This window comes from Schistocerca nitens, chromosome 1 (genome assembly GCF_023898315.1).
Source record: "Schistocerca nitens isolate TAMUIC-IGC-003100 chromosome 1, iqSchNite1.1, whole genome shotgun sequence".
NCBI lineage: Eukaryota > Metazoa > Arthropoda > Insecta > Orthoptera > Acrididae > Schistocerca > Schistocerca nitens.
Window position 1 is genome coordinate 911,476,162 of NC_064614.1, and position 24,784 is coordinate 911,500,945.

The 24,784-nt window shown below is 41.8% G+C and overlaps 1 protein-coding gene across 4 annotated transcripts in view; it reads left to right on the forward strand.

Moving 5' to 3' along the window:
* Nucleotides 1-1,483: 1,483 nt before the first annotated feature.
* Nucleotides 1,484-24,784, forward strand: part of LOC126192332 (protein UXT homolog) — a 32,838-nt gene continuing 9,537 nt past the window's right edge. The window contains exons 1-2 of one of the 4 annotated variants that reach the window (XM_049932597.1): nucleotides 1,484-1,557; nucleotides 22,601-22,713. In XM_049932597.1, the coding sequence (XP_049788554.1) occupies nucleotides 22,667-22,713 (47 nt within the window). In that variant the 5' untranslated portion in view covers nucleotides 1,484-1,557; nucleotides 22,601-22,666. The other 3 variants (XM_049932594.1, XM_049932596.1, XM_049932595.1) reach the window with 3 other exon arrangements.

A 24,784-nucleotide genomic window follows, 5' to 3' on the forward strand; every position in this document is an offset into this window, starting at 1 on the left:
TATTTTTTAACTTCATAAAGTACATGCATTGGGATCTGCTAGCTACAAATAGGCTTAGTAAGTGTCCCCAATGCAAAGCATTCCATTTAAATCCACACAAGAGAGAAATCAGTGTCACCTAAGACAAAAACACTTGCAAATTTTTGCTCTACAGTGGACTGTTCTCTGATCTGAAACTTCCTGGCAGATTAAGAAGTGTGCCAGCCCTGAGTTATCTGAAAATATTGCCTTTCGAGGGCAAGACCACCTTAAAAAACTGTATTTGTGAAGTAATACAACAATACAATGCATTATTCAGCAACTTATTTTTCTTTCTAACTGAAAAATATTAATTGCAATGTACAGAACTTTCATTTTAAGTGCCACAATTCCACTCTCCATGTACCTACATGTTCAAATGAGTGCTCATCTTTTAGATAGTTATTTTTATTAACAGGCAACAATTATATTGAAACAGATAACACATAATACAATAAGTTTATTGTTTATGACAAGTATATACATCTATTTAAATAGCATTGTTCATACTGTGCTCACAACATTGTTCACATGTTCCACATTACCAAACATACTGTAAGCAACTAATTAGCATCACTGAAATGTTACTACTTCTTCAGTAGTTGATACCTTACAACCAAAAAGGGTGCTGCAAAGCCAGAACCGAAGAATAATATATACATTAAGGTCAATTTGTATGGGTTTGACAGGCTGAATGGTAGATTTCTTCCAGGCACACCACCTTCATCATGGGCATGGCCACCTCTCCTCGCAGCGGAAGTCATGAAGTTCCTCACAAGCTGCGTAATTCTTCCTGTCGACGACATTCTTGTTTCTGCAGAAAAAAATAAAAGTTTATTTAATCTCCATTCAATCAACACGTCTCTAATACTGTAATCAACTGACACAATGAAATGGTGTCGAATTAAGAGAAAATGTGAGAAATATTGATTACTGGCAGTTGTCTGCTCTCTATGCACATAAACTGTAACTATGGAATACTATACACTGCCGATAAACACAGAAGTTCTAACATGTTAACGCGGGGATAAGGACGACGCTACATGCTAGTCTATAGAAACCTGCTTTACGCGTTTTTCGACACTCTTTAAGGCAAGGAAATTAGGAAATAACTACACCACAGGAGCACCTCATTCACCTTCAGCTGATCAGGTGTCCTTGTACGCAACACAAGAGTTCCAGGTGTATTGTCACTACCATCGCTACAACACGTCATCTGCTAAACCGACTATTGTGGTAATAATTACGTACCTTAACGAAGAGGGAAGAAATATACTGTCTTCCTCCTATCTGCGTTTTCGCAATCTGCTCAAGTACAGCACCCCGGCTCCCAAGCACACCACAGAAGGAGTTCAAAGATAAACTAACTAACAAAGTACTTCTACTGGGGCGGCTTCTTCGATTATGTTGGCGTAATTTCGATTTATAATTAACGTGTTAATTCTTAATTCTTAATTGCTTTGATCATCAGCTCATCAAAGTATATTCAACCACAGTAAAGTTGTAAAATTTTGCAAAACAAGTTTTCCACAAAAATGAGTACGTACGTGGCTTAACACTAATTATTATGATTTTAAAATCTTTGGATGCTCAGGTGCAATCAGTTGTTCGATGGAGAGTTGGAGACCCAATTTATAATAATAAAATGTCTTAAACACGCTAAGTAAGTGAATGTGGCAGTTGGTTCATATTACGAATGGTTACTGAAAAAAAAATGTTGGCACGAAATGGTACCAGCAATGAACTCCAGATCTGTTCTAACTATTTCGTTTGGGATTAGTGAAAATGTCTTATTAAAATATCAATATTTATAAGTCCTCTCATGTAAAATGATCAGAGGATAGAATAAAACCATCAGAGAATAGTATCGAAATATAAATAGTAATTGCACCGTTGCTTTCACATGATGTGGAGTAGACTCGTAACGGCTATGAATGTGGTTACTTTATTGTCTATCTACCGAGTCTGATCACCGGGGTGACCCAAAGGTAGCAGTTGCGTAATCTACTCTGAATACAGTCAGTAAATAGACTTTTTAGAATTTGTAAATACGATTGCAAAACACGCGGCATGGCTTTTATTCGACATGCAGTAAAGGTACCAACAACAGCAATGGCACCCAGAGCATCAGCCACAGTAAGTGCTAATTTAAGGCCAAGGCGTCCAACATCAAAGGAAGATTTTTGCTATCCCCCCCCACAAAAAAAAAAGAAGATGAGACTTAACAACTTAAAAGTTCTGGCATATAGCACTGCTATTAAAAAAACCCAAACATTCACTTATAATTAATGAAACAGTGCCAGAATTTGCTCATGGAAATGCATTGACTGGTGTGAAACATGACTCTGCCCCAAGAATCTATTTTCATAATGTACAGGGATTTAATAGTAAGCTGAATGAGCTAGAACATTTAACGAGTGTGAACAGAGAACTCTCAAATTCCCAAATACTGTGTATTACTGAACACTACATGAAGTCTCTCGAAATGGAATTAGTTGTGTTACAATTCAAACTAGTGCATCAACTTATCAAGGAAAATCTTCAAAGGTGAAGGAAGCTGCATAGTTGTAAAAGACAGTGTTGCAGCTTAATCACTGGGCATATGCAACTCTCACTCCATAGAAAAAGACACAGAATTGTCAGGGGTCGAAATCAAAGATGTAACAGTGTATTAATATGAGCTTATAGATTTCCTTTGGGCACTTGTGCTCCTTTTATAGCACTTTGACACCAGTATTAAAAATAAATGGTAAAAAGGAAATCTTCAAGGGTCATAATCTGTGGTGATTTTAATATCAATTTTACTACAGGATGTGATGATGAGTGTAATTTTAAACATTTCATGAACTGTTACAAACTTGATATGAAGTGTACATCCTCAACTAGAGTAACCAACCGAAGTGAAAATGCCCTTGACCAAGAAGTTAGCAATATGGATTGTTCTGTTAGGTCTGTAAATCTAGGATTTTCTGACAATAATGCACTGATTGTACAACCAGTCTTCCTGCGAAGTAAACCTCAACCCAGAACAATGACAATATAAAGCATAAATTTTTGTCAATGTGCTTAATTTTTTGTACCACATGCAGAGAGAAAACTGGGAGACTGTATAGCAGTCTCAATCAGTAGACGAAAAATTTGAAACCTTTTTTAAACTTTTTCTGCTACTATTTCAATTGCCATTTCCCTTTAAAAACGAAAAATATATGTAATAACGGAGTATCCTACAAATGGATTACAGCAGGTACTATAACCTCAGCAAAGAGGAGGAGATAGCTAGACTACACAATGACACCCTTCTGAAGTCTTCACACGATAAAAGCAAATTCATGTGGCATATAGTTAATGCAAAAACAAGTAGGAATAGAAATAATAATAGTGTTAGTAATATAAAACTTAAAGTAAGTGCAATGTTGATTACTAACCTAGAGGAAGTAGCTCAGGAATGTCAGCTCCTACTTTATTGGAGCTGTAGAAAAACTGACAGAGCATCTAAAAAGTAATTGCTCCCCTCAACCAGACCTCAATACCTTCACCAACACAATGTTTTTATCACCTACATGGGGAGCAGGTATGTTGTTGTTGTTGTGGTCTTCAGTCCTGAGACTGGTTTGATGCAGCTCTCCATGCTACTCTATCCTGTGCAAGCTTCTTCATCTCCCAGTACCTACTGCAACCTACATCCTTCTGAATCTGCTTAGTGTATGCATCTCTTGGTCTCCCCCTACGATTTTTACCCTCCACGCTGCCCTCCAATACTAAATTGGTGATCCCTTGATGCCTCAGAACATGTCCTACCAACCTATCCCTTCTTCTGGTCAAGTTGTGCCACAAACTCCTCTTCTCCTCAATCCTGTTCAGTACCTCCTCATTAGTTATGTGATCTACCCATCTAATCTTCAGCATTCTTCTGTAGCACCACATTTCGAAAGCTTCTATTCTCTTCTTGTCCAAACTATTTATCGTCCATGTTTCACTTCCATACATGGCTACACTCCATACAAATACTTTCAGAAAAGACTTCCTGACACTTAAATCTATACTCGATGTTAACAAATTTCTCTTCTTCAGAAACGCTTTCCTTGCCATTGCCAGTCTACATTTTATATCCTCTCTACTTCGACCATCATCAGTTATTTTGCTCCCCAAATAGCAAAACTCCTTTACTACTTTAAGTGTCTCATTTCCTAATCTAATACCCTCAACATCACCCGACTTAATTCGACTACATTCCATTATCCTCGTTTTGCTTTTGTTGATGTTCATCTTATATCCTCCCTTCAAGACACCATCCATTCCATTCAACTGCTCTTCCAAGTCCTTTGCTGTCTCTGACAGAATTACAATGTCATCGGCGAACCTCAAAGTTTTTATTTCTTCTCCATGGATTTTAATACCTACTCCGAATTTTTCTTTTGTTTCCTTTACTGCTTGCTCAATATACAGATTGAATAACATCGGGGAGAGGCTACAACCCTGTCTTACTCCCTTCCCAACCACTGCTTCCCTTTCATGTCCCTCGACTCTTATAACTGCCATCTGGTTTCTGTACAAATTGTAAATAGCCTTTCGCTCCCTGTATTTTACCCCTGCCACCTTTAGAATTTGAAAGAGAGTATTCCAGTCAACATTGTCAAAAGCTTTCTCTAAGTCTACAAATGCTAGAAACGTAGGTTTGCCTTTCCTTAATCTTTCTTCTAAGATAAGTCGTAAGGTCAGTATTGCCTCACGTGTCCCAGTATTTCTACGGAATCCAAACTGATCTTCCCCGAGGTCGGCTTCTACTAGTTTTTCCATTCGTCTGTAAATAATTGGCGTTAGTATTTTGCAGCTGTGGCTTATTAAACTGATTGTTCGGTAATTCTCACATCTGTCAACACCTGCTTTCTTTGGGATTGGAATTATTATATTCTTCTTGAAATCTGAGGGTATTTCGCCTGTTTCATACATCTTGCTCACCAGATGGTAGAGTTTTGTCAGGACTGGCTCTCCCAAGGCCGTCAGTAGTTCCAATGGAATATTGTCTACTCCGGGGGCCTTGTTTCGACTCAGGTCTTTCAGTGCTCTGTCAAACTCTTCACGCAGTATCGTATCTCCCATTTCATCTTCATCTACATCCTCTTCCATTTCCATAATATTGTCCTCAAGTACATCGCCCTTGTATAGACCCTCTATATACTCCTTCCACCTTTCTGCTTTCCCTTCTTTGCTTAGAACTGGGTTTCCATCTGAGCTCTTGATGTTCATACAAGTGGTTCTCTTATCTCCAAAGGTCTCTTTAATTTTCCTGTAGGCAGTATCTATCTTACCCCTAGTAAGATAAGCCTCTACATCCTTACATTTGTCCTCTAGCCATCCCTGCTTAGCCATTTTGCATTTCCTGTCGATCTCATTTTTGAGACGTTTGTATTCCTTTTTGCCTGCTTCATTTACTGCATTTTTATATTTTCTCCTTTCATCAATTAAATTCAATATTTCTTCTGTTACCCAAGGATTTCTACTAGCCCTCGTCTTTTTACCTACTTGATCCTCTGCTGCCTTCACTACTTCATCCCTCAAAGCTACCCATTCTTCTTCTACTGTATTTCTTTCCCCCATTCCTGTCAATTGTTCCCTTATGCTCTCCCTGAAACTCTGTACAACCTCTGGTTCCTTCAGTTTATCCAGGTCCCATCTCCTTAAATTCCCACCTTTTTGCAGTTTCTTCAGTTTTAATCTACAGGTCATAACCAATAGATTGTGGTCAGAGTCCACATCTGCCCCTGGAAATGTCTTACAATTTAAAACCTGGTTCCTAAATCTCTGTCTTACCATTATATAATCAATCTGATACCTTTTAGTATCTCCAGGGTTCTTCCATGTATACAACCTTCTATCATGATTCTTAAACCAAGTGTTAGCTATGATTAAACTGTGCTCTGTGCAAAATTCTACCAGGCGGCTTCCTCTTTCATTTCTTAGCCCCAATCCATATTCACCTACTACGTTTCCTTCTCTCCCTTTTCCTACACTCGAATTCCAGTCACCCATAACTATTAAATTTTCGTCTCCCTTCACAATCTGAATAATTTCTTTTATTTCATCATACATTTCTTCAATTTCTTCGTCATCTGCAGAGCTAGTTGGCATATAAACTTGTACCACTGTAGTAGGTGTGGGCTTCGTATCTATCTTGGCCACAATAATGCGTTCACTAAGCTGTTTGTAGTAGCTTACCCGCGTTCCTATTTTCCTATTCATTATTAAACCTACTCCTGCATTACCCCTATTTGACTTTGTGTTTATAACCCTGTAGTCACCTGACCAGAAGTCTTGTTCCTCCTGCCACCGAACTTCACTAATTCCCACTATATCTAACTTTAACCTATCCATTTCCCGTTTCAAATTTTCTAACCTACCTGCCCGATTAAGGGACCTGACATTCCACGCTCCGATCCGTAGAACGCCAGTTTTCTTTCTCCTGATAACGACATCCTCTTGAGTAGTCCCCGCCCGGAGATCCGAATGGGGGACTATTTTACCTCCGGAATATTTTACCCAAGAGGACGCCATCATCATTTAATCATACAGTAAAGCTGCATGCCCTCGGGAAAAATTACGGCTGTAGTTTCCCCTTGCTTTCAGCCGTTCGCAGTACCAGCACAGCAAGGCCGTTTTGGTTATTGTTACAAGGCCAGATCAGTCAATCATCCAGACTGTTGCCCTTGCAACTACTGAAAAGGCTGCTGCCCCTCTTCAGGAACCACACGTTTGTCTGGCCTCTCAACAGATACCCCTCCGTTGTGGTTGTACCTACGGTACGGCTATCTGTATCAATGAGGCACGCAAGCCTCCCCACCAACGGCAAGGTCCATGGTTCATGGGGGGGGAGCAGGTATAGAAAAGCTAATTTATAATAAAACAAGAAAAAAGGTATAGAAAAGCTAATTTATAATAAAACAAGAAAAATTTATAATAAAACAAAAATTTATAATAAAACAAGAAAAAATCATCAGAAAGAGAAGACATGATCCCTTGCTTCCTTCTCCATTGTTGCAGCAAACTTATTAGTTAGTCACTGATTCATGTAAGAAGTGCTTCATTTTCAGATGCAGTATTCCCAATAAAACTTAAAATATCAAAAGTCATACCCATACTTAAAAGGGGATCTTAAGAAGATCCTAACAACACCCATCCAGTTGCAGTGCTGTCTTTATTCAGAAAAAATATTTTGATATGCAGTGGTTGCCAGACTAAATCATTTATTAGAAAAAAATAACATTCTTTCTTGTGCTCAGTATGGTTTCCAAGAAATAAAACCATTACCGATGCAATATATGGATTTCTTGATACTACATCTTGTTGACAAGAAATTCCCAGCTATAGGTATGTTTCTTGACCCCACCAAGGCTTTTGGCATGGTAAATCACAACATACTTTCACAAAATTTGGATTCTTATGAGATAAGGGGAACTACCCATGGCAGGCTCAGCAGCTATGGCAAAGACCGAGAAGTCAGTCAATCAGGAACACTAAATGGTGTGCACTCATTTACACATCATAAAACATAGTGTGCCCAGGGCTGTGTTCCAGGTCCCTTGTTATTTCTACTTTATATAAATTACCTCCCTTCCACCCAACCCACTAGCAAGGCATTTTTGTTCGCTGATGATACTAATATCCTTATATCAAATACAGATGAAACTCTTCAGTCAGCAATTACTAGAAATACAACCCTACTAGACTAATGGCTTGCATCAAATAGAATACTCCTAAATGCCTAACCTTCCATACCATTCAAGACAGAACTCCCTAAGTTCCAACAGTAACACTAAATGGTAGCAATGTAGAATTTGTCAAAGAAATAAAATTCATAGGGATTGATATCACTGATATATTCACATGGAAAAACCACAATGACATGATTAGTTCCAGGCTAAACAAAGTATGTTTTATGCTCCAATCAGTGAGGGATGAGTTAATTGCCAGCATATTGACTTGCATGTATTATGCTCTTTTCCATTCAGTACTATGCTATGGATTTATTTTTGGGGTCATAGCACTGAATCAAGAAAATAATTTATACCAGAGAAAAATACAGTCAGAAAAATCCTGTTCAAAAAGCAGAGAGAAACATGTAAACCACTCTTTAAGAAATTAAACATACTGCCTCTCCCTATCAAATGTATATTCGAACTTCCCTGTTTTATTAAACAAAACATCAATGGATTGCACAGGAATCTGGACAGTCACTATCATGACACAAGGCCAAAAAATTGTTAAGACTAGTTCCCATTCTACTAAACTCTATAGCAATAGTGTGAAATGTATGTGAATAAAACTCTACAACCATCTCCTGGAAAAAAATTCAAGAACCAACAAAATTTAAAAACAATTTAAGAGCACTTCTAACAGAGGATTTCTTTTACAGCATGCAAGACGTTCGTGAATGTGGTCTATCATAAATTAAATTATATATTTTAATTATGTTTCAAAATCAATCTGTTTCATTAGAAATAACCTATTACCCATTACTATGGTATTATTATAAACACATATGTAATATATCTTCAGTGAGATGTATGCTATAGGAAACAGTGCTATGTCTATATATGTTCTCATATCATTTGTTTGACTTGTCCCATATCATGTTGTACACTTCTGTACATTGAGTGATTAAATGGATCAATAAATATACGAATATAAATACCTAATATCATCACAGCTAGATTTCTGACATAACCAGTTGCAACAAGAGAGTAGGTCTCAGGCATGATATTTTTTTCTGTTTCAGTATTAAATGTTAGTTGCGAAAGTCTATGCCAATACCATATTATCTCAGGTTTGTTAGTCTTTTTGGAAGATTTCTGCCACAAACTAATATAAAATTGTAAACCTCTGAGATTACACCAAATTAATTACTGCATTAAGCAGGTGCACTGTGGTTCTGTTGTTGGAGACAATCTCCCAAGGAAAACTTGCTACAATGTGTTAAAAAAATGTTGACGCATCACAGTTCTTGCCATATGTTGTCAATTATAGTGTGAAATATGCAGAAATTACAGTTTGTCAATGAACATGAGGTGACATCACTTAATTTACTTCTCTCTGCGCCAAAAGAAATATAAATAGCAGGGGTCTACCCCACTCTTTTCCTTTTTGCATTGTGTTTTTAAGACTTCCATTGTAACAGTTGTTTTAAGTTATTCATAACAAGGGAGTTAGTACATTGTGGGTTATTGTTTTACATTGCTGTTGTTGTGGTCTTCAGTCTACATACTGGTTTGATGCAGCCCTCCATGCTACTCTATCCTGTACTAGCTGCTTTATCTCCAAGTAACTAGTGCAACCTACATCCTTCTGAATCTGCTTAATGTATTCATCTCTTCGTCTCCCTCTATGATTTTTATCCTCCACACTGCCACTGGTGATCCCTTGATGCCTCAGAACATGTTCTACCAACCAACCCCTTCTTCTAGTCAAGTTGTGCAACAAATTTCTCTTCTCCCCAATTTATTCAGTACTTCCTCATTAGTTACATGATCTAACCATCTAATCTTCAGCATTCTTCTGTAGCACCATATTTCGAAAGTTTCTATTCTCTTCTTTTCTAAACTAGTTACAGTCCATGTTTCACTTCCATACATGGCTACACTCCATACAAATACTTTCAGAAAAGACTTCCTGACACTTAAAGCTGTACTTGATGTTAACAAATTTCTCTTCTTCAGAAATGTTGTATAATCATATTCACAAACTGTGAATGTATTTCAAGTATTTAATATGGTTGTGGATTGTCAGCAGTGTCTGTATGCATGTCTGAAGGATCGATCTAGAAACTGTAAAATACATCATAACAATTCATCATTTTTAAAATTGCTGCATCACTTTGAGTAGTGACAAGTACTTTTTAGACTCTCATTGTAATTGTGAACCATTTTGATCTTCTATGGATCGAAATGTAGCTATTGGTACAACAGACAACTCTGATAGTGTCCAAACAATAATGAAATCCCTATCCTCACCCTAAGTTAAGTGAGAAAAAGAAAACATAAACTAAGGTCCATATCTGTCTTTTGACTCCCCCTACCCCGTGGGGGCTCACAGTCCTTTCGTGAGTACATGTGGGGCACGCACGGGGTCCTGAGCTATTGCAGCCTTCCTTCTTTCCCGGGCTGCATTTCCTTTCCCTTCCCCTCCTTTCCTGTCCTTGCCCCTTCCCCTTCACCCTCTCCTCTCCCTCTCTTGGTGTCCTCATCCATGTTGGCCCCGCTATCCTTCTGGTTATGTTGGCTTTGCAATTTGGTTTTGTTGTGTAATTACCTCATCCTTTTGACATTTTCTGGCCCCCCTCTGGGGTTTGACCTCCATTACTAAATTTCTATTCTTTAGTGGAAGCCATTTGGGGAAGAGCACCTTACCTAGTGTCTCTGACGTGTGCCCTCCTAGTTCCTTCCACCTTTTCCCTTCATGTTGTCATCTGATGCTAGGGTACATAGCCAGCACGGTAGCCAGCCCATGTGGTGGGGTTGTTATGTACCCTTTTGGTTGAGCCCCCTGAAAACACAGGGATCACACTTCTGATATCTGAGCTGTGACCTCCTCATGTAAGCCTAGGAGTGGTTGCTTGTCATCCTGGAGCATCAGAACTCCTGGCAGTGGCCGCCATTCCAGACGGCCCTTGCTGTGGCTGAGTGGCACCCCTGGGGAGAGCCCCTGATCGGAGTGGGTGGTATCAGGGAGGATGCTATGCAAATGAAACGCATATGGGTCCAGAACTCTGGCTGTTCCTTTACGGCCGTCTCTTTGCATGGAACTGATTCTTTTAGTGCTGCTTCTTCTGCCCCTTCAGCCTTCTCTTCCGTGGCTACCCCTGGGAGGCTCGTCAGCTAGGGGTGAAACCTTTCCCCCCACTATCTGGTTTGCACCAGGACTGATGAGGATACTTTCACCAATACCAAACCTTTATTTTTTGTGGAAGACATGGAAGATAAGTTTGGTGAAGTGGACACTCTGAGCAAGATGCAGTTGGGTTCATTGTTGATCAAAACTGCTTCACCTGCCCAGTCTGCAGCTCTTTGTACCTGTAACCATCCTGGCACAATTCCTGTGTCAATTACCCCCCACCAGTCTCTGAATATGGTTCAAGGTGTAATTTTTCACAGGGACCTCATCCTTCAAACTGATGAGGAACTTAAGGACAATCTCGGACGGCGGGGTGTTCACTTTGTTCGGCATGTTTGGAAGGGTCTGAAGGACAATCACATTGATACTGGTGCTTTTATCCTGGCCTTTGAAGGGGATACACTCCTTGAGAAGGTCAAGATTATGGTTTATCAATGTGACATGAAGCCGTACATCCCACCACCTATGAGATGTTTTAAGTGCTTGCGTTTTGGCCACATGTCTTCCCGCTGTTTGCAGTCCCCTCTCTGTGGTGACTGTTGACGTCCATTCCATGAAGGGAGTTCCTTTGTTCCCCCTCCTGAGTGTGTGTTAATTGTCATGGCAATCATTCTCCACTTTCACCGGATTGCCCAGTTTATAAGAAGGAAAAGAAGATACAGAAGTATAAGTCCCTTGATCGTCTAACCTACACTAAGGCTCGTAAGAAGTATGCACGTCTTCATCCTGTGTCCATGACATCTAGCTATGCTTTAGTTACATCTTCACCCCATCCTCACCCTTTCTTACCCCAGTCCCGAACCCCTCTCCTCCCCCAACCCCCTTCCCTGCAGGTACCACACCCCCTCCCTCTGGGCACCGCTCCCCCTCCCCAGCCGGAGAAGTGTCCCACTTATTTGGCATCTGCTGGTCAAGAGTGCCCATCCAGGGATCCCCCTCCCTGGCACCTTCAAGGCCAAAGGTCTGTTGCCACACGACAACCACGAAAACCACAGTCTGTGGGCCCCCAGGTTGCCCGATCTCTTTCTGTTCCAGATCTTGCTGCAGCTGGCTCCTTTTTGCCACACAGCCCTCCTCGATCTCCTGTCCCCACCTTCGCAACCTGGCTCTGACCTGTTGTTCAGGGATGTTGCCCCCTCCTTGTTGGTGACAGTTGGTGATCCAGCAGCATGACTGGCTTTAGCCTGTTCACCCCCCATTTGAATCATCATTCTGTGCTTATCCAATGGAATTGTAATCGATATTACCTTCATATTCCAGAGTTGAAATCCCTTATTTCGTTTTATTCTGCAGCTTGTGTGGTTCTACAGGAATCATATTTTACTGATGATCACTCACCAACCCTTCGTGGGTTCTGTGCTTTCTGTCAAAATTAGGTCGGCCCCCTGCAGGCCTCTGGTGGCGTTTGTACTTCGGTCTGTACAGATGTTGCTAGCACATGGATTCCTCTTCAAACTACATTAGAAGTGGTTGCTGTTATGGTCCACGTGGACTCTGAGGTCACGGTTTGCAATCTTTATCTCCCTCCTGACAGGACTCTTACACCTGCTGCCTTAACTGCCCTTCTTCAGCAACTTCCTCCTCCCTTCCTCCTTCTCAGGGATTTTAATGCTCATCATCCCTCATGGGGCAGTGCATTTCCATCTAGTCGGGGTCTTCTCATAGACGCAGTCTCTTGCAGACCACGACTTGTGCCTTCGTAATGATGGCTCCCCTACTCATTTCAGTGCCGGTCATGGCACATTTTCTGCCATTGATCTTTCTCTTTCTTCTCCCTCCCTCCCTCCTCCCTTCATTCCACCGGTCGCCACACAATGACCTTTGCGACAGTGACCACTTCCCGTTGATTTTCTCGCTCCCTTCCCGCTCCCCAATGGACAGGTTACCTCGTTGGTCTTTCCAACGCACCGATTGGCCTCTTTACACTGCACAGGTCATTCTTTCTCCCTCTTTGTCAGGATGTATTGATGATGTCCTCCGTGACGTATCTGATGCGATTGTTCATGCCGCTGCCCTCGCAATCCCACACTCATCCAGACCATTTTGCCACCGGCAAGTCCCATGGTGGAATCTGGCCATTGCTGCTGCCATCTGTGATCACTGTCGAGCTTTGCAACACCTTATGAGGCACCCATCTGCTGCCAATCTTATTACCTTTAAACGCCTTCGCACCAAAGCCCCTTACTTAATCAAATGGAGGAAATGAGTGTGTTGGGAATGCTTTGTTTCTTTCCTTGGTTCTACTGTCCCTATGTCACGGGTATGGACTATACTTCCCTCTCTCCAAGGTTGCCGTCGGCAGTCTACCCTGCTGGGCCTTGCTCTCCCGGATGGCCTTTGCATGGACCCGTTGATTCTCATGGAACATCTTGTGACCCATTTTGCAACAGCATCAGCATCAACCTCCTATCCGGCTGCTTTCCTTCACCAGGAACAGCGGGCTGAAACTTCCGCCTTATGTTTTACCCCTTGTCAGTCAGAATCTTACAGCGAACCTTTTACTGAATGGGAATTTCTTTCCGCACTTTCTTCTCCTCATCATACGGCCCCTGGCCCAGACTCCATTCATAACCAATTGCTTCAACATCTCAGTGCTCCACGACATCTTCTTTGGGTGTTTAACCGTATTTGGCTCCAGGGTGACTTCCCTTCTCAATGGAGGGATAGTATTGTGGTTCCCATCCTTAAGCCTGGTAATAACCCCGTTTGTTGAAAGATGTCGGCCAATTAGTCTGACAAACGTTGTTTGCAAGTTACTTGAATGGATGGTAGCCTGTCGCCTCAGTTGGGTCCTCGAATCTCAGGATCTATTGTCCCCTTACCAGTGTGGCTTCTGAGAGGGACAGTCTCTGATTGATCATTTACTTCACTTGAAATCCGCAGTTCAGCAGGCTTTTTCCGAACGCTGCCATTTGGTTGCAGTATTTTTCGACCTTCGCAAGGCCTTGGACATGGCATGGCACCATCACATCTTACTTACATTTCATGAGTGGGGTCTTCGGGGCCCACTCCAGATTTTTATCCACCAGTTCCTGTTCCATCGATCGTTCAGGGCTCGGGTTGGTACTGTTTTTAGTTCTCCACGGACCCAGGAGAGTGGCATCCCACAGGGTTCCGTATTGAGTGTACTTCTTTTCCTCATTGCTATGGATGGACTTGTGGCATCCGTCGGTCCTTTGGTCACCCCTGCTCTGTATGTGGATGATTTCTACATTTGGGTTAGTTCCTCTTCGATGGCCTCTGCAGAGTGACAGCTCCAGAGAGCTATACGGTGTGTCTCTGCATGGACCCTCTCACACGGGTTTCAATTGTCTCCTTTAAAATCGCTGGTGGTCCACTTCTGTCGCCGTACTATGGTCCACCCCGATCCGGAGCTCTACCTCGATGCACAACAAGCAGTGGTCCCACATTTCATTTCCTTTGTCTTCTTTTCATCAACAAGCTTACTTGGCTGCCTCATATCAGACCTCTGAAGGTAGGATGTTTCCGTAAACTCAATGTCCTTCGCTTCCTTACCCACACCTCTAGGGGTGCGAACCACTCCACCTTTATTGGGAGCTAGTGCTGTCTTGCTTGGACGATGGTTGTCAAGTTTATGGTTCGGCTGCTCCTTCCACAGTGCACCTCCTGGATCCTGTCCACCATCGTGGTATCCGTTTGGCCACCGGTGCCTTCCCTACTAGCCCTGTTGATAGTCTCCTGGTTCAAGCTGGGACCCCCCCCCCCCCCTTTTCTGTTCAGCAGTCCCAGCTTCTGGTTTCTGATTTTCTGATGAAATTACTGTTTGTTCCTCTCTCACTTATCCTTTCTATTCTATCCTGTTCCCAGACCAAGGACTTCGCCCACCTGATTCCCGCCCTCGGGCGGGTTTACCGGTTGGGTTCCACCTTGCGTCTCTTTGCCATGATTTTCAGCTTCCTTCTTTGCTCTGTCTCCTATGTTCCCTCCCCAACTTAGTGGAAGGATCGGTTTAAACACAATGAAAAATCTAACCTTTAAGGTGGCTCTCGTATTGCAATGTAATATCCATATGCTCAGGATGTGTGTTGAGGTACAGGGAGGATCCTTTTTAAACCTACTGATACCCCAGTTCTAAAGCTCATTTCAAACAGAGTAAGATTTGCTGTAAATAATGTGATGACTTCCTAATAGGTGTCATTGACAGCTAGTCTGTTGCCTGCAAGGAGTTTTGTATGTTTTTTGTTCAACATTCTTTGTAAGTTTATTTTGCACTGATCAGTCAGAATTCCTGTTGGCATCTGATCTTAGAGCCTGCACGGCAGGACCCCATCACAAGAGACTTGCTAGAAGGTTTTTTAATTATATGTATGGCTCCACAGTGGAGAGAAAAACTTTTTGCTTTAATTGATGTATATATGGGTGCATCATTAATAAATGCTGAAACAGAATCTGCATTTATTATAACAAATCTGTGTACTTGAAACGGACATTTTACCACCTAACAACTTTCTATAGACATTACACTGTATGACAGTTTCAGCAAAAGAGGTAGCTGTCCCAGTTATCAGCTAGCCAACAGTCATGCACACCATAAAGCAAACTTAAAATGAAACTTGATGCAATTGACACTAGGTTAAGGGACTATAGCCTTCCCTGCAAAGACAACCTTATGGGGCATAGGAGCAAAGGAGGAGTTGATATGCTTTCAAATAAGTCATCTGTACTGCCTTAAGTAGAAACCTTCAAACGGTTGCAGTCAAAATCTGTGCAAGAAAAAGATAACAGTGTGTACTACTTCTTAGCACCACAAAAATCATTTACTAAAAGGCTCCTACATGCCTTTTCCGAACCATTTCTCCTAGTGTGAGACTTAAATCCACCCAAAATGGTATGGGGCTGATCTACCTACCCTGAAGATAAAGTTTTAGCACGTGTCATGATGTTTAAGAAGCCATGTATTCTCAATACTAGCAACACATACATCTTGACACAGCTACAAATTCCATGACCATCTACTATATTGAGCAGTCTCTGAAAGGGAGATAACAAAATGGTTCATCAGTGGAGTGAATATCACCTTGTACCAACAACTGGTTATTTTTGGACACCAAGACACTATCGAGGACTGGGTGAACTGCATCACAAGCATGATCTCCCATGCTACTGATGTATCTTTCTCAAAGTTCTTAAGTCATCTTTGAAGGCAGCCTATATGTTAGTGGAACAGCCAGTGTTACTCTGCACAACCACTTAAATGCCAGCCAGTAGCAGAAAGCCTTAAACTCTTGGGCTACGATAATATGAGAGAGAGAGAGAGAGAGAGAGTCAGTCATGACTGTTTCTGTACTCTTGTCAACTTGCTCAACACAAGTGCAGAAAGCCATCAGATCAAACAGCTGGCCACCTATAGCAGAGGTGCTGACACAGGAATGTCTTCAAACACCATCTGACTAAATCACTTGGACAATGGCAAAGCACCTAGCAGCAGTCGCTGTCACTACCAGCCAGGGTCCACATTCCACTGCTTTCATTCCCGTATGGCAAGCGATTGGTTGGACGTCATATTAAGGAAGTCTGAGTATCACAACAGTCCCTTTTCCAGACGAGAGCTGGTTTCAGCATTGTTTGAGGCCCATGATTTTATGTTGCCATACAGCTGAATACATTACAGGATGTTGCAACATTTTCCCTTTTTGCGGAGGGTGGCAGTTCGGGGTTTACTCTTCACACTAGAGAAGCACCTTTTGTACATGTGACCAAAACACCTTAATGTGCTGTACAGAAAAGACCTTAGAGTGAACAATCAACAGTTGAAACTTCCTGACAGATTAAAACTGTGTGACAGACTGGAGCTCAAACACAGGAATGAACAGGACTGTAGCCAACCCCTCTGTTATCCAGTCTGTACAGTAATGGCACAGAGTCCTTACAAGGGTGCAGTCATTGCTAGTAAACGCAGCCACTGACCTGCCTGACACAGCAACCCCAGCAACTGGCCCCGGTTCAAACTGCTGCCATGTGAAACACAAATATGATTTCTTCTGCTTGGTTAGTGTCCAACATGCTGTATTTAATTCACTCGGGCCAGCCAGTCATCACTCCAGTGGCTGGTCAATTTCATGAGGACCCAGCTGATTAGGTCATCAGCATGGCAGTGCTATGTTGTCTTCTGCCAGTGTCAATCATCACTGCAAGATGAACAACATTAGACAGGCACAGTCATAACTGGTACAGCTGGGTCATGTTGTGCTTGAAGATGCTGAACTTATGACGCAACTGCCACCGTCACCACTGAGCCACGAAATGATCCCCACAGTGTTCAGTGCTGTTGTTGTCTACCAACCACCTGCTGCTGCTCTCCAGCCAGTGGTCTGAATTTGACTGCGGAATCACTGGTTTCTACCACAAAACTAGAAGACACTGCTAGGTGTCCCTTTCTGTCAGTGGAACCACGTCCAGTACTCTGGCCAGTGCCACTTAGTCTAACATCCACCAAATCAGCATTCACCATATAAGCAATCTACATTCCAATTGTGTGTAAAGACTGCTGGCTGTTTTCTACACTTGTCATGCTGAATGAAAACCGAGTGATGCCCTGTATGAGGGAGCACCCAAATAATTGTCCAGATATGATGGAATAATAAAGAACTGTTATCTTTAAACCTATCGTCTCCCTGCAGGCATTCACAATACCATCCATTCTTCTTTGTCATTATCCAACTTAGGATGCTCCGGTTAGGAGTCTACCACTTCCTGAAAAGCAGCAAGATGGCTACCACCGCTTAGTAGTAGTCACTGCAGCCCCAGTGTGATACAGTACATTGAGCAAGCAGTAAAGGAAAGCAAGGAGAAATGTGGAAAGAGAATTAATGTTCAGGGAGAACAAGTAAAAATATTAAGAAATGCTGATGACATAGTAATTCTGTATGAGATGGCTAAGGGCTTGGAAGAGCAGTTGAAGGGAGTGGACAGCACCTTGAAAATTGGTTGTTAGGTGAGTATAACAAGCATAATAGAACATAGCTGAATCAAATTAGGTGATGCTTAGATTAGATTAGGCAATTAGACATTAAAACTAGTCAATGAGAGTTGCTATTTGGGCAGCAAAATAACTGACAGTTGGCAAAGTAGGTAGTATATAAAATCCATACTGGCAATAGCAAGAAAAACATATCTGTAAAAGAAAAATTTGTTAACATTGAATATAAATGTAAATGTTAAAACATCTTTTCTCCGGCATTTGTGCAGAATTGTCACCTTGTATGGAAGAGAAATTTGGACAATAAGCAGTTTGGACAAGAAGAGAATAGAAACTTATGATGTGCTGCTACAGTAAGCAGGCTCAAATACAGTATATGTAGGTTGCAGAAGTTACGTAACGATGAAGCTTGCACAGGATTGTCTAGCGTGCAGAGCTACATCAAACCGATCTTTCAATCTTTGCACTGAGATCACAGCTGCCACCGCCGCCAACACCACCAAAACCACCACCACAAACAACAACAATGGAAAATTTTTCTGTGCAGAACAGGTATACAATGCTATTTGGAGGCACAATATTCTATGGCAGCTTCATGAGTGGGGCACCCTGGGGCTGTCTGCATGTCTTTATTTGCTCCTTGTTATCACAACACTATTCGAGCAGAAAAAGTGTTCCTCAAGGAAGTGACTTAAATGTTATTATCTTTACCATGAATATGAATACTGTAATGTCTATGGCAAGGAATCCCATATGGTGCTCTTTATTCTGGATCATTTTGAAGCTTTTTTGTTTATTTCCTAACAGACTGGTGTGTGGGATGAGGGAGGCAGTTAGGCTGGCACCATTTGATCAACAGTCTTATTTTACGTTTAATTTACTTAACCTGCAAACAAGGAATAGTGTTTTATGTTTTAGAGATTCAGTGAGGTTTTGAAGTCTCATATTTGATTTGAAACTTTCGTAGGTTAGCCTACCTTAGGGACCAGTTAGTACTGAAGGTTGTGAAGATCTATCACTCAGGTGAATTTGCTAACTTTGATGCTGAGTTACACACTAAAAAGTAAAGTCAAATTGTGGAGTGCTGTTGGCTGGAAGACCCCAAGGGATACATTCAGCCACCAAATTGGAAAGGGTTTTCTTCCGCCGTGCACAATGGCTACGTTCCTTGTGGATTCTGAGAGTTGTGTAGTATGTGTATTTGTTGAGTGTAGATGAGCGTAATGGGTGTTTGTATAGTGTGGTGTTATGTTTACATTGGATAATGATGATGAAGATGATGATAGGAGGGAGAGGGAGAAATCCGGTGACAGCACAAAGCCTACTCCTCTCAAATGGCATCAAGGGACCACCCGGCTCTCTGTCCAATGACTGGATCACCATCAGCAGTTCACATGAACTCACTTCATTTAAAAATCAGGAAACTGGTTCAAAGGCGTATGATCAGGAACTTTGTATCCTCTTGCTGGGCAAGTACTAGTAGTGAAAATTTCATCCACCAGCAGGTTTTGAACCGGCTTACATCGGCGTGGAGTTCCACGGCACAGGTTTACATTAGCACCCTCAACTATGAAGATGGGTATTTGCATACAATATTTAGTGCTTGGGAGAAGATAAGATATATTTTGGTTGTGAAAGTTTCCACCTACTCCAACTCTCCTGAGTGTCTTTCAATCTATACAACACCTGCATCCAGCAGAATGCCCTGACTAGCGTGCAATGAAAAAAAAAAAAAAACTGTAGGAGTTGCCTTGAGTGCAAGGCATAGATCTAATAAGGAACATAAATTATAGATGTGGCAGCCAAGGAAACAAGCACTGAAAATCTTTTGATTCAGTGTGCAATCTCCCTAGAGGCTAATTGTGCAAACACAGAATCATGCTTCAGTGGAAGAAGACTGGCTGGATGTGACAGTGAATAAACTGCATCATGTAAAGTATATTCAGCCCTGTTGTTCTTTCTTCCTGCCACTTAGACAAGATAACATTCCTTTCATGCCTTTCAGGTAGGACATAGTTTGATATGATGCATGGTTTACTCTTCTAGTGAGAGGAATTTCTCTCTTTCCAGTGTGCAGTGCTTGTTAAGATTGTGTTCAATGTGCAACTAGTTCTACACCTTAATTAAGTAGAGGTTTTTAATGTGTCGTTTGGTGGCAGACTTCTCCAGGGTCAGTTGGGGTGTGTACATGGATTGTGTAGTTGGTAGTGCACTGCCTATAAAATGCTGTGATTCATGTCTGAATTGTGGTCTGATGCAAGGTTTTAACTTGTCACATACAGTCATCATAGCAAATAATTTACTTAGAGTAAAATAATGATATCCCCAGATATTAGTTTTTGTGCATTAATGTGAATGAGAAAAATTAAAATACACTCCTGGAAATTGAAATAAGAACACCGTGAATTCATTGTCCCAGGAAGGGGAAACTTTATTGACACATTCCTGGGGTCAGATACATCACATGATCACACTGACAGAACCACAGGCACATAGACACAGGCAACAGAGCATGCACAATGTCGGCACTAGTACAGCGTATATCCACCTTTCGCAGTAATGCAGGCTGCTATTCTCCCATGGAGACGATCGTAGAGATGCTGGATGTAGTCCTGTGGAACGGCTTGCCATGCCATTTCCACCTGGCGCCTCAGTTGGACCAGCGTTCGTGCTGGACGTGCAGACCGCGTGAGACGACGCTTCATCCAGTCCCAAACATGCTCAATGGGGGGACAGATCCGGAGATCTTGCTGGCCAGGGTAGTTGACTTACACCTTCTAGAGCACGTTGGGTGGCACGGGATACATGCGGACGTGCATTGTCCTGTTGGAACTGCAAGTTCCCTTGCCAGTCTAGGAATGGTAGAACGATGGGTTCGATGACGGTTTGGATGTACCGTGCACTATTCAGTGTCCCCTCGACGATCACCAGTGGTGTACGGCCAGTGTAGGAGATCGCTCCCCACACCATGATGCCGGGTGTTGGCCCTGTGTGCCTCGGTCGTATGCAGTCCTGATTGTGGCGCTCACCTGCACGGCGCCAAACACGCATACGACCATCATTGGCACCAAGGCAGAAGCGACTCTCATCGCTGAAGACGACACGTCTCCATTCGTCCCTCCATTCACGCCTGTCGCGACACCACTGGAGGCGGGCTGCACGATGTTGGGGCGGGAGCGGAAGACGGCCTAACGGTGTGCGGGACCGTAGCCCAGCTTCATGGAGACGGTTGCGAATGGTCCTCGCCGATACCCCAGTAGCAACAGTGTCCCTAATTTGCTGGGAAGTGGCGGTGCGGTCCCCTACGGCACTGCGTAGGATCCTACGGTCTTGGCGTGCATCCGTGCGTCGCTGCGGTCCGGTCCCAGGTCGACGGGCACGTGCACCTTCCGCCGACCACTGGCGACAACATCGATGTACTGTGGAGACCTCATGCCCCACGTGTTGAGCAATTCAGCGGTACGTCCACCCGGCCTCCCGCATGCCCACTATACGCCCTCGCTCAAAGTCCGTCAACTGCACATACGGTTCACGTCCACGCTGTCGCGGCATGCTACCAGTGTTAAAGACTGCGATGGAGCTCCGTATGCCACGGCAAACTGGCTGACACTGACGGCGGCGGTGCACAAATGCTGCGCAGCTAGCGCCATTCGACGGCCAACACCGCAGTGTGTCCGCTGTGCCGTGCGTGTGATCATTGCTTGTACAGCCCTCTCGCAGTGTCCGGAGCAAGTATGGTGGGTCTGACACACCGGTGTCAATGTGTTCTTTTTTCCATTTCCAGGAGTGTATTACAATATATAAAAGCCTTGAGAGGCAAAACCCTTTTCAGCTCTAGGAAAACATACATTGTGTATTACTATATAATAAATTACCATTAACTTTAAACAAACAACAGTGAATTAATATTACAACACCATTCTCCCTGTAGCATCAATGATTAGCTGTGGAGGCATAAGAACAAGATGGTGCAATGTTAGCACACTGGACTTGCATTTGGGAGGATGATGTTCAAATCCCTATCTGATCATCCAGATTTAGGTTTACAAAGGTTTTCCTAAAATGCTAAATGCAGTTGCTGGGATAGTTCCTTTGAAAGGGACCAGCCAATTTCCTTCCTCATCCTTCCCCAAATGTAAGCTTGTGCTCCTTCTCTAATGATGTTTTTGTTGATAGGACATTAAACACTAATCTTCCTTTCTTTGAAAGCATAAAAGCTTCTAGGGTTTCTTAAAAAAAACTGACAACTTCAATCTCAATAGGTAGTTATAAGAGATTAAAAAACAATTAAAGGGCAGAGAATTAAGTGAAATACAAAAGTCTCTAAATTGTCCATAAAAGAGGGAGACACATGCTAAATAGTCCATCAGTAAGCATGAGAGGGAGGAAGAGAATTTGAGGTGAGATCTAGAATTAGTTTCCAATGATGTTTATTTCAGGACCGCATTTGCCTGTGGAAGTTCCTACTACCACAGAGCTGATTCCAATGATTGTTCACAGATAATGCCACATTTTATCCTCAAATACCAGTTTTGTTGTCATTGCTAGACAGTGATAGAGGGCTTGAATTAATGGCCTGCAGTTCTGCAAAATCCTGTTGTGTTACTGGAGTTCTCATCAGTACCTGGTTACATGTTAGCTTTGAATTTTTAGTTCTGTTATGGCAGTTTGATTTCTCAGCTTTAATGGCATGTAGCATATACCTGCTTGGTTAATCTTCACACATCCATTAGATGTTTATTAAATTTCTTCTTCCAGGCAGCTTCCTGGAACCAAGAGGCTGGAGAATTGTGCATTGCTATCAGTTAGAAGAATAATATATATATGCATTTAAAAGAGCCCCTCTGCCCAAACACACACCCTGCAAAAATGTAGGTATTATTTTTGGTTATATTAGAGAATATTTACTTATATATGAATGAACAACTCAAGACTTTAGAAAATAAGAGTAGACAGCCACTTTCCTTAATATGAGATTTCCTAAACATGTTACCGTGTAACTTTCTGAAAAGTGAATGAAATAAAATAGTCTGTTAAATTTGGAATGAAATGTTTTGTTAAAAAATCTCTTTTGTGTTTGTTAAAAGCCATGGCTAATTTTTCTCAGGGTGCTATCACTAGAAATCACATATGTATTCCAACGTGAAGACATCCATCTTGTGATGGATTTAAAAAATAATCTTTCTTTAATGTTACGCGATTAGCAAATTAAACACAAAACTCAATTGATTATTTATTTTTCTCTGTGAGGCTTGATGCTCCATTATAGCCGCCTATGTGCAATGGCAGCGTATACAATTGAAATAATTGTTTTTAATAAAACTGTACCTTGAGCCTAAAATGAAATGTAAAATATTATAAGATGCTGTTTTCTATTTATTGAGATTAAATCCTTTCAGTACTTTCAGAATTAAATGACTCTGAAGAAAGTTTTTATCATTTTAACACCAATAGCGTCGCTTCAACAATGCACTTATACAAAATGGCCAGGGCAACATTTAATTGTTACATAATTAAATACGGGTCAGGGAAGGTACTTTTGTGCTACTAACAAAAATACGTGCTACATTGAATTGTTGTTGTTGTTGTTGTTGTGGTCTTCAGTCCTGAGACTGGTTTGATGCAGCTCTCCATGCTACTCTATCCTGTGCAAGCTTCTTCATCTCCCAGTACCTACTGCAACCTACATCCTTCTGAATCTGCTTAGTGTATTCATCTCTTGGTCTCCCTCTACGATTTTTACCCTCCACGCTGCCCTCCAATGCTAAATTTGTGATCCCTTGATGCCTCAAAACATGTCCTACCAACCGATCCCTTCTTCTAGTCAAGTTGTGCCACAAACTTCTCTTCTCCCAAATCCTATTCAATACTTCATCATTAGTTATTTGATCTACCCATCTAATCTTCAGCATTCTTCTGTAGCACCACATTTCGAAAGCTTCTATTCTCTTCTTGTCCAAACTAGTTATCGTCCATGTTTCACTTCCATACATGGCTACACTCCATAAAAATACTTTCAGAAACGACTTCCTGACACTTAAATCTATACTCAATGTTAACAAATTTCTCTTCTTCAGAAACGATTTCCTTGCCATTGCGTCTACATTTTATATCCTCTCTACTTCGACCATCATCAGTTATTTTACTCCCTAAATAGCAAAACTCCTTTACTACTTTAAGTGTCTCATTTCCTAACCTAATTCCCTCAGCATCACCCGATTTAATTTGACTACATTCCATTATCCTCATTTTGCTTTTGTTGATGTTCATCTTATATCCTCCTTTCAAGACACTGTCCATTCCGTTCAACTGCTCTTCCAAGTCCTTTGCTGTCTCTGACAGAATTACAATGTCATCAGCGAACCTCAACGTTTTTATTTCTTCTCCATGGATTTTAATACCTACTCCCAATTTTTCTTTTGTTTCCTGTACTGCGAGCTCAATATACAGATTGAATAACATCGGGGACAGGCTACAACCCTGTCTCACTCCCTTCTCAACCGCTGCTTCCCTTTCATGCCCCTCGACTCTTATAACTGCCATCTGGTTTCTGTACAAATTGTAAATAGCCTTTCGCTCCCTGTATTTTACCCCTGCCACCTTCAGAATTTGAAAGAGAGTATTCCAGTTAACATTGACAAAAGCTTTCTCTAAGTCTACAAATGCTAGAAACGTAGGTTTGCCTTTTCTTAATCTTTCTTCTAAGATAAGTCGTAAGGTTAGTATTGCCTCACGTGTTCCAACATTTCTACGGAATCCAAACTGATCTTCCCCGAGGTCCGCTTCTACCAGTTTTTCCATTCGTCTATAAATAATTGGCGTTAGTATTTTGCAGCTGTGACTTATTAAACTGATAGTTCGGTAATTTTCACATCTGTCAACACCTGCTTTCTTTGGGATTGGAATTATTATATTCTTCTTGAAGTCTGAATACTGACATAT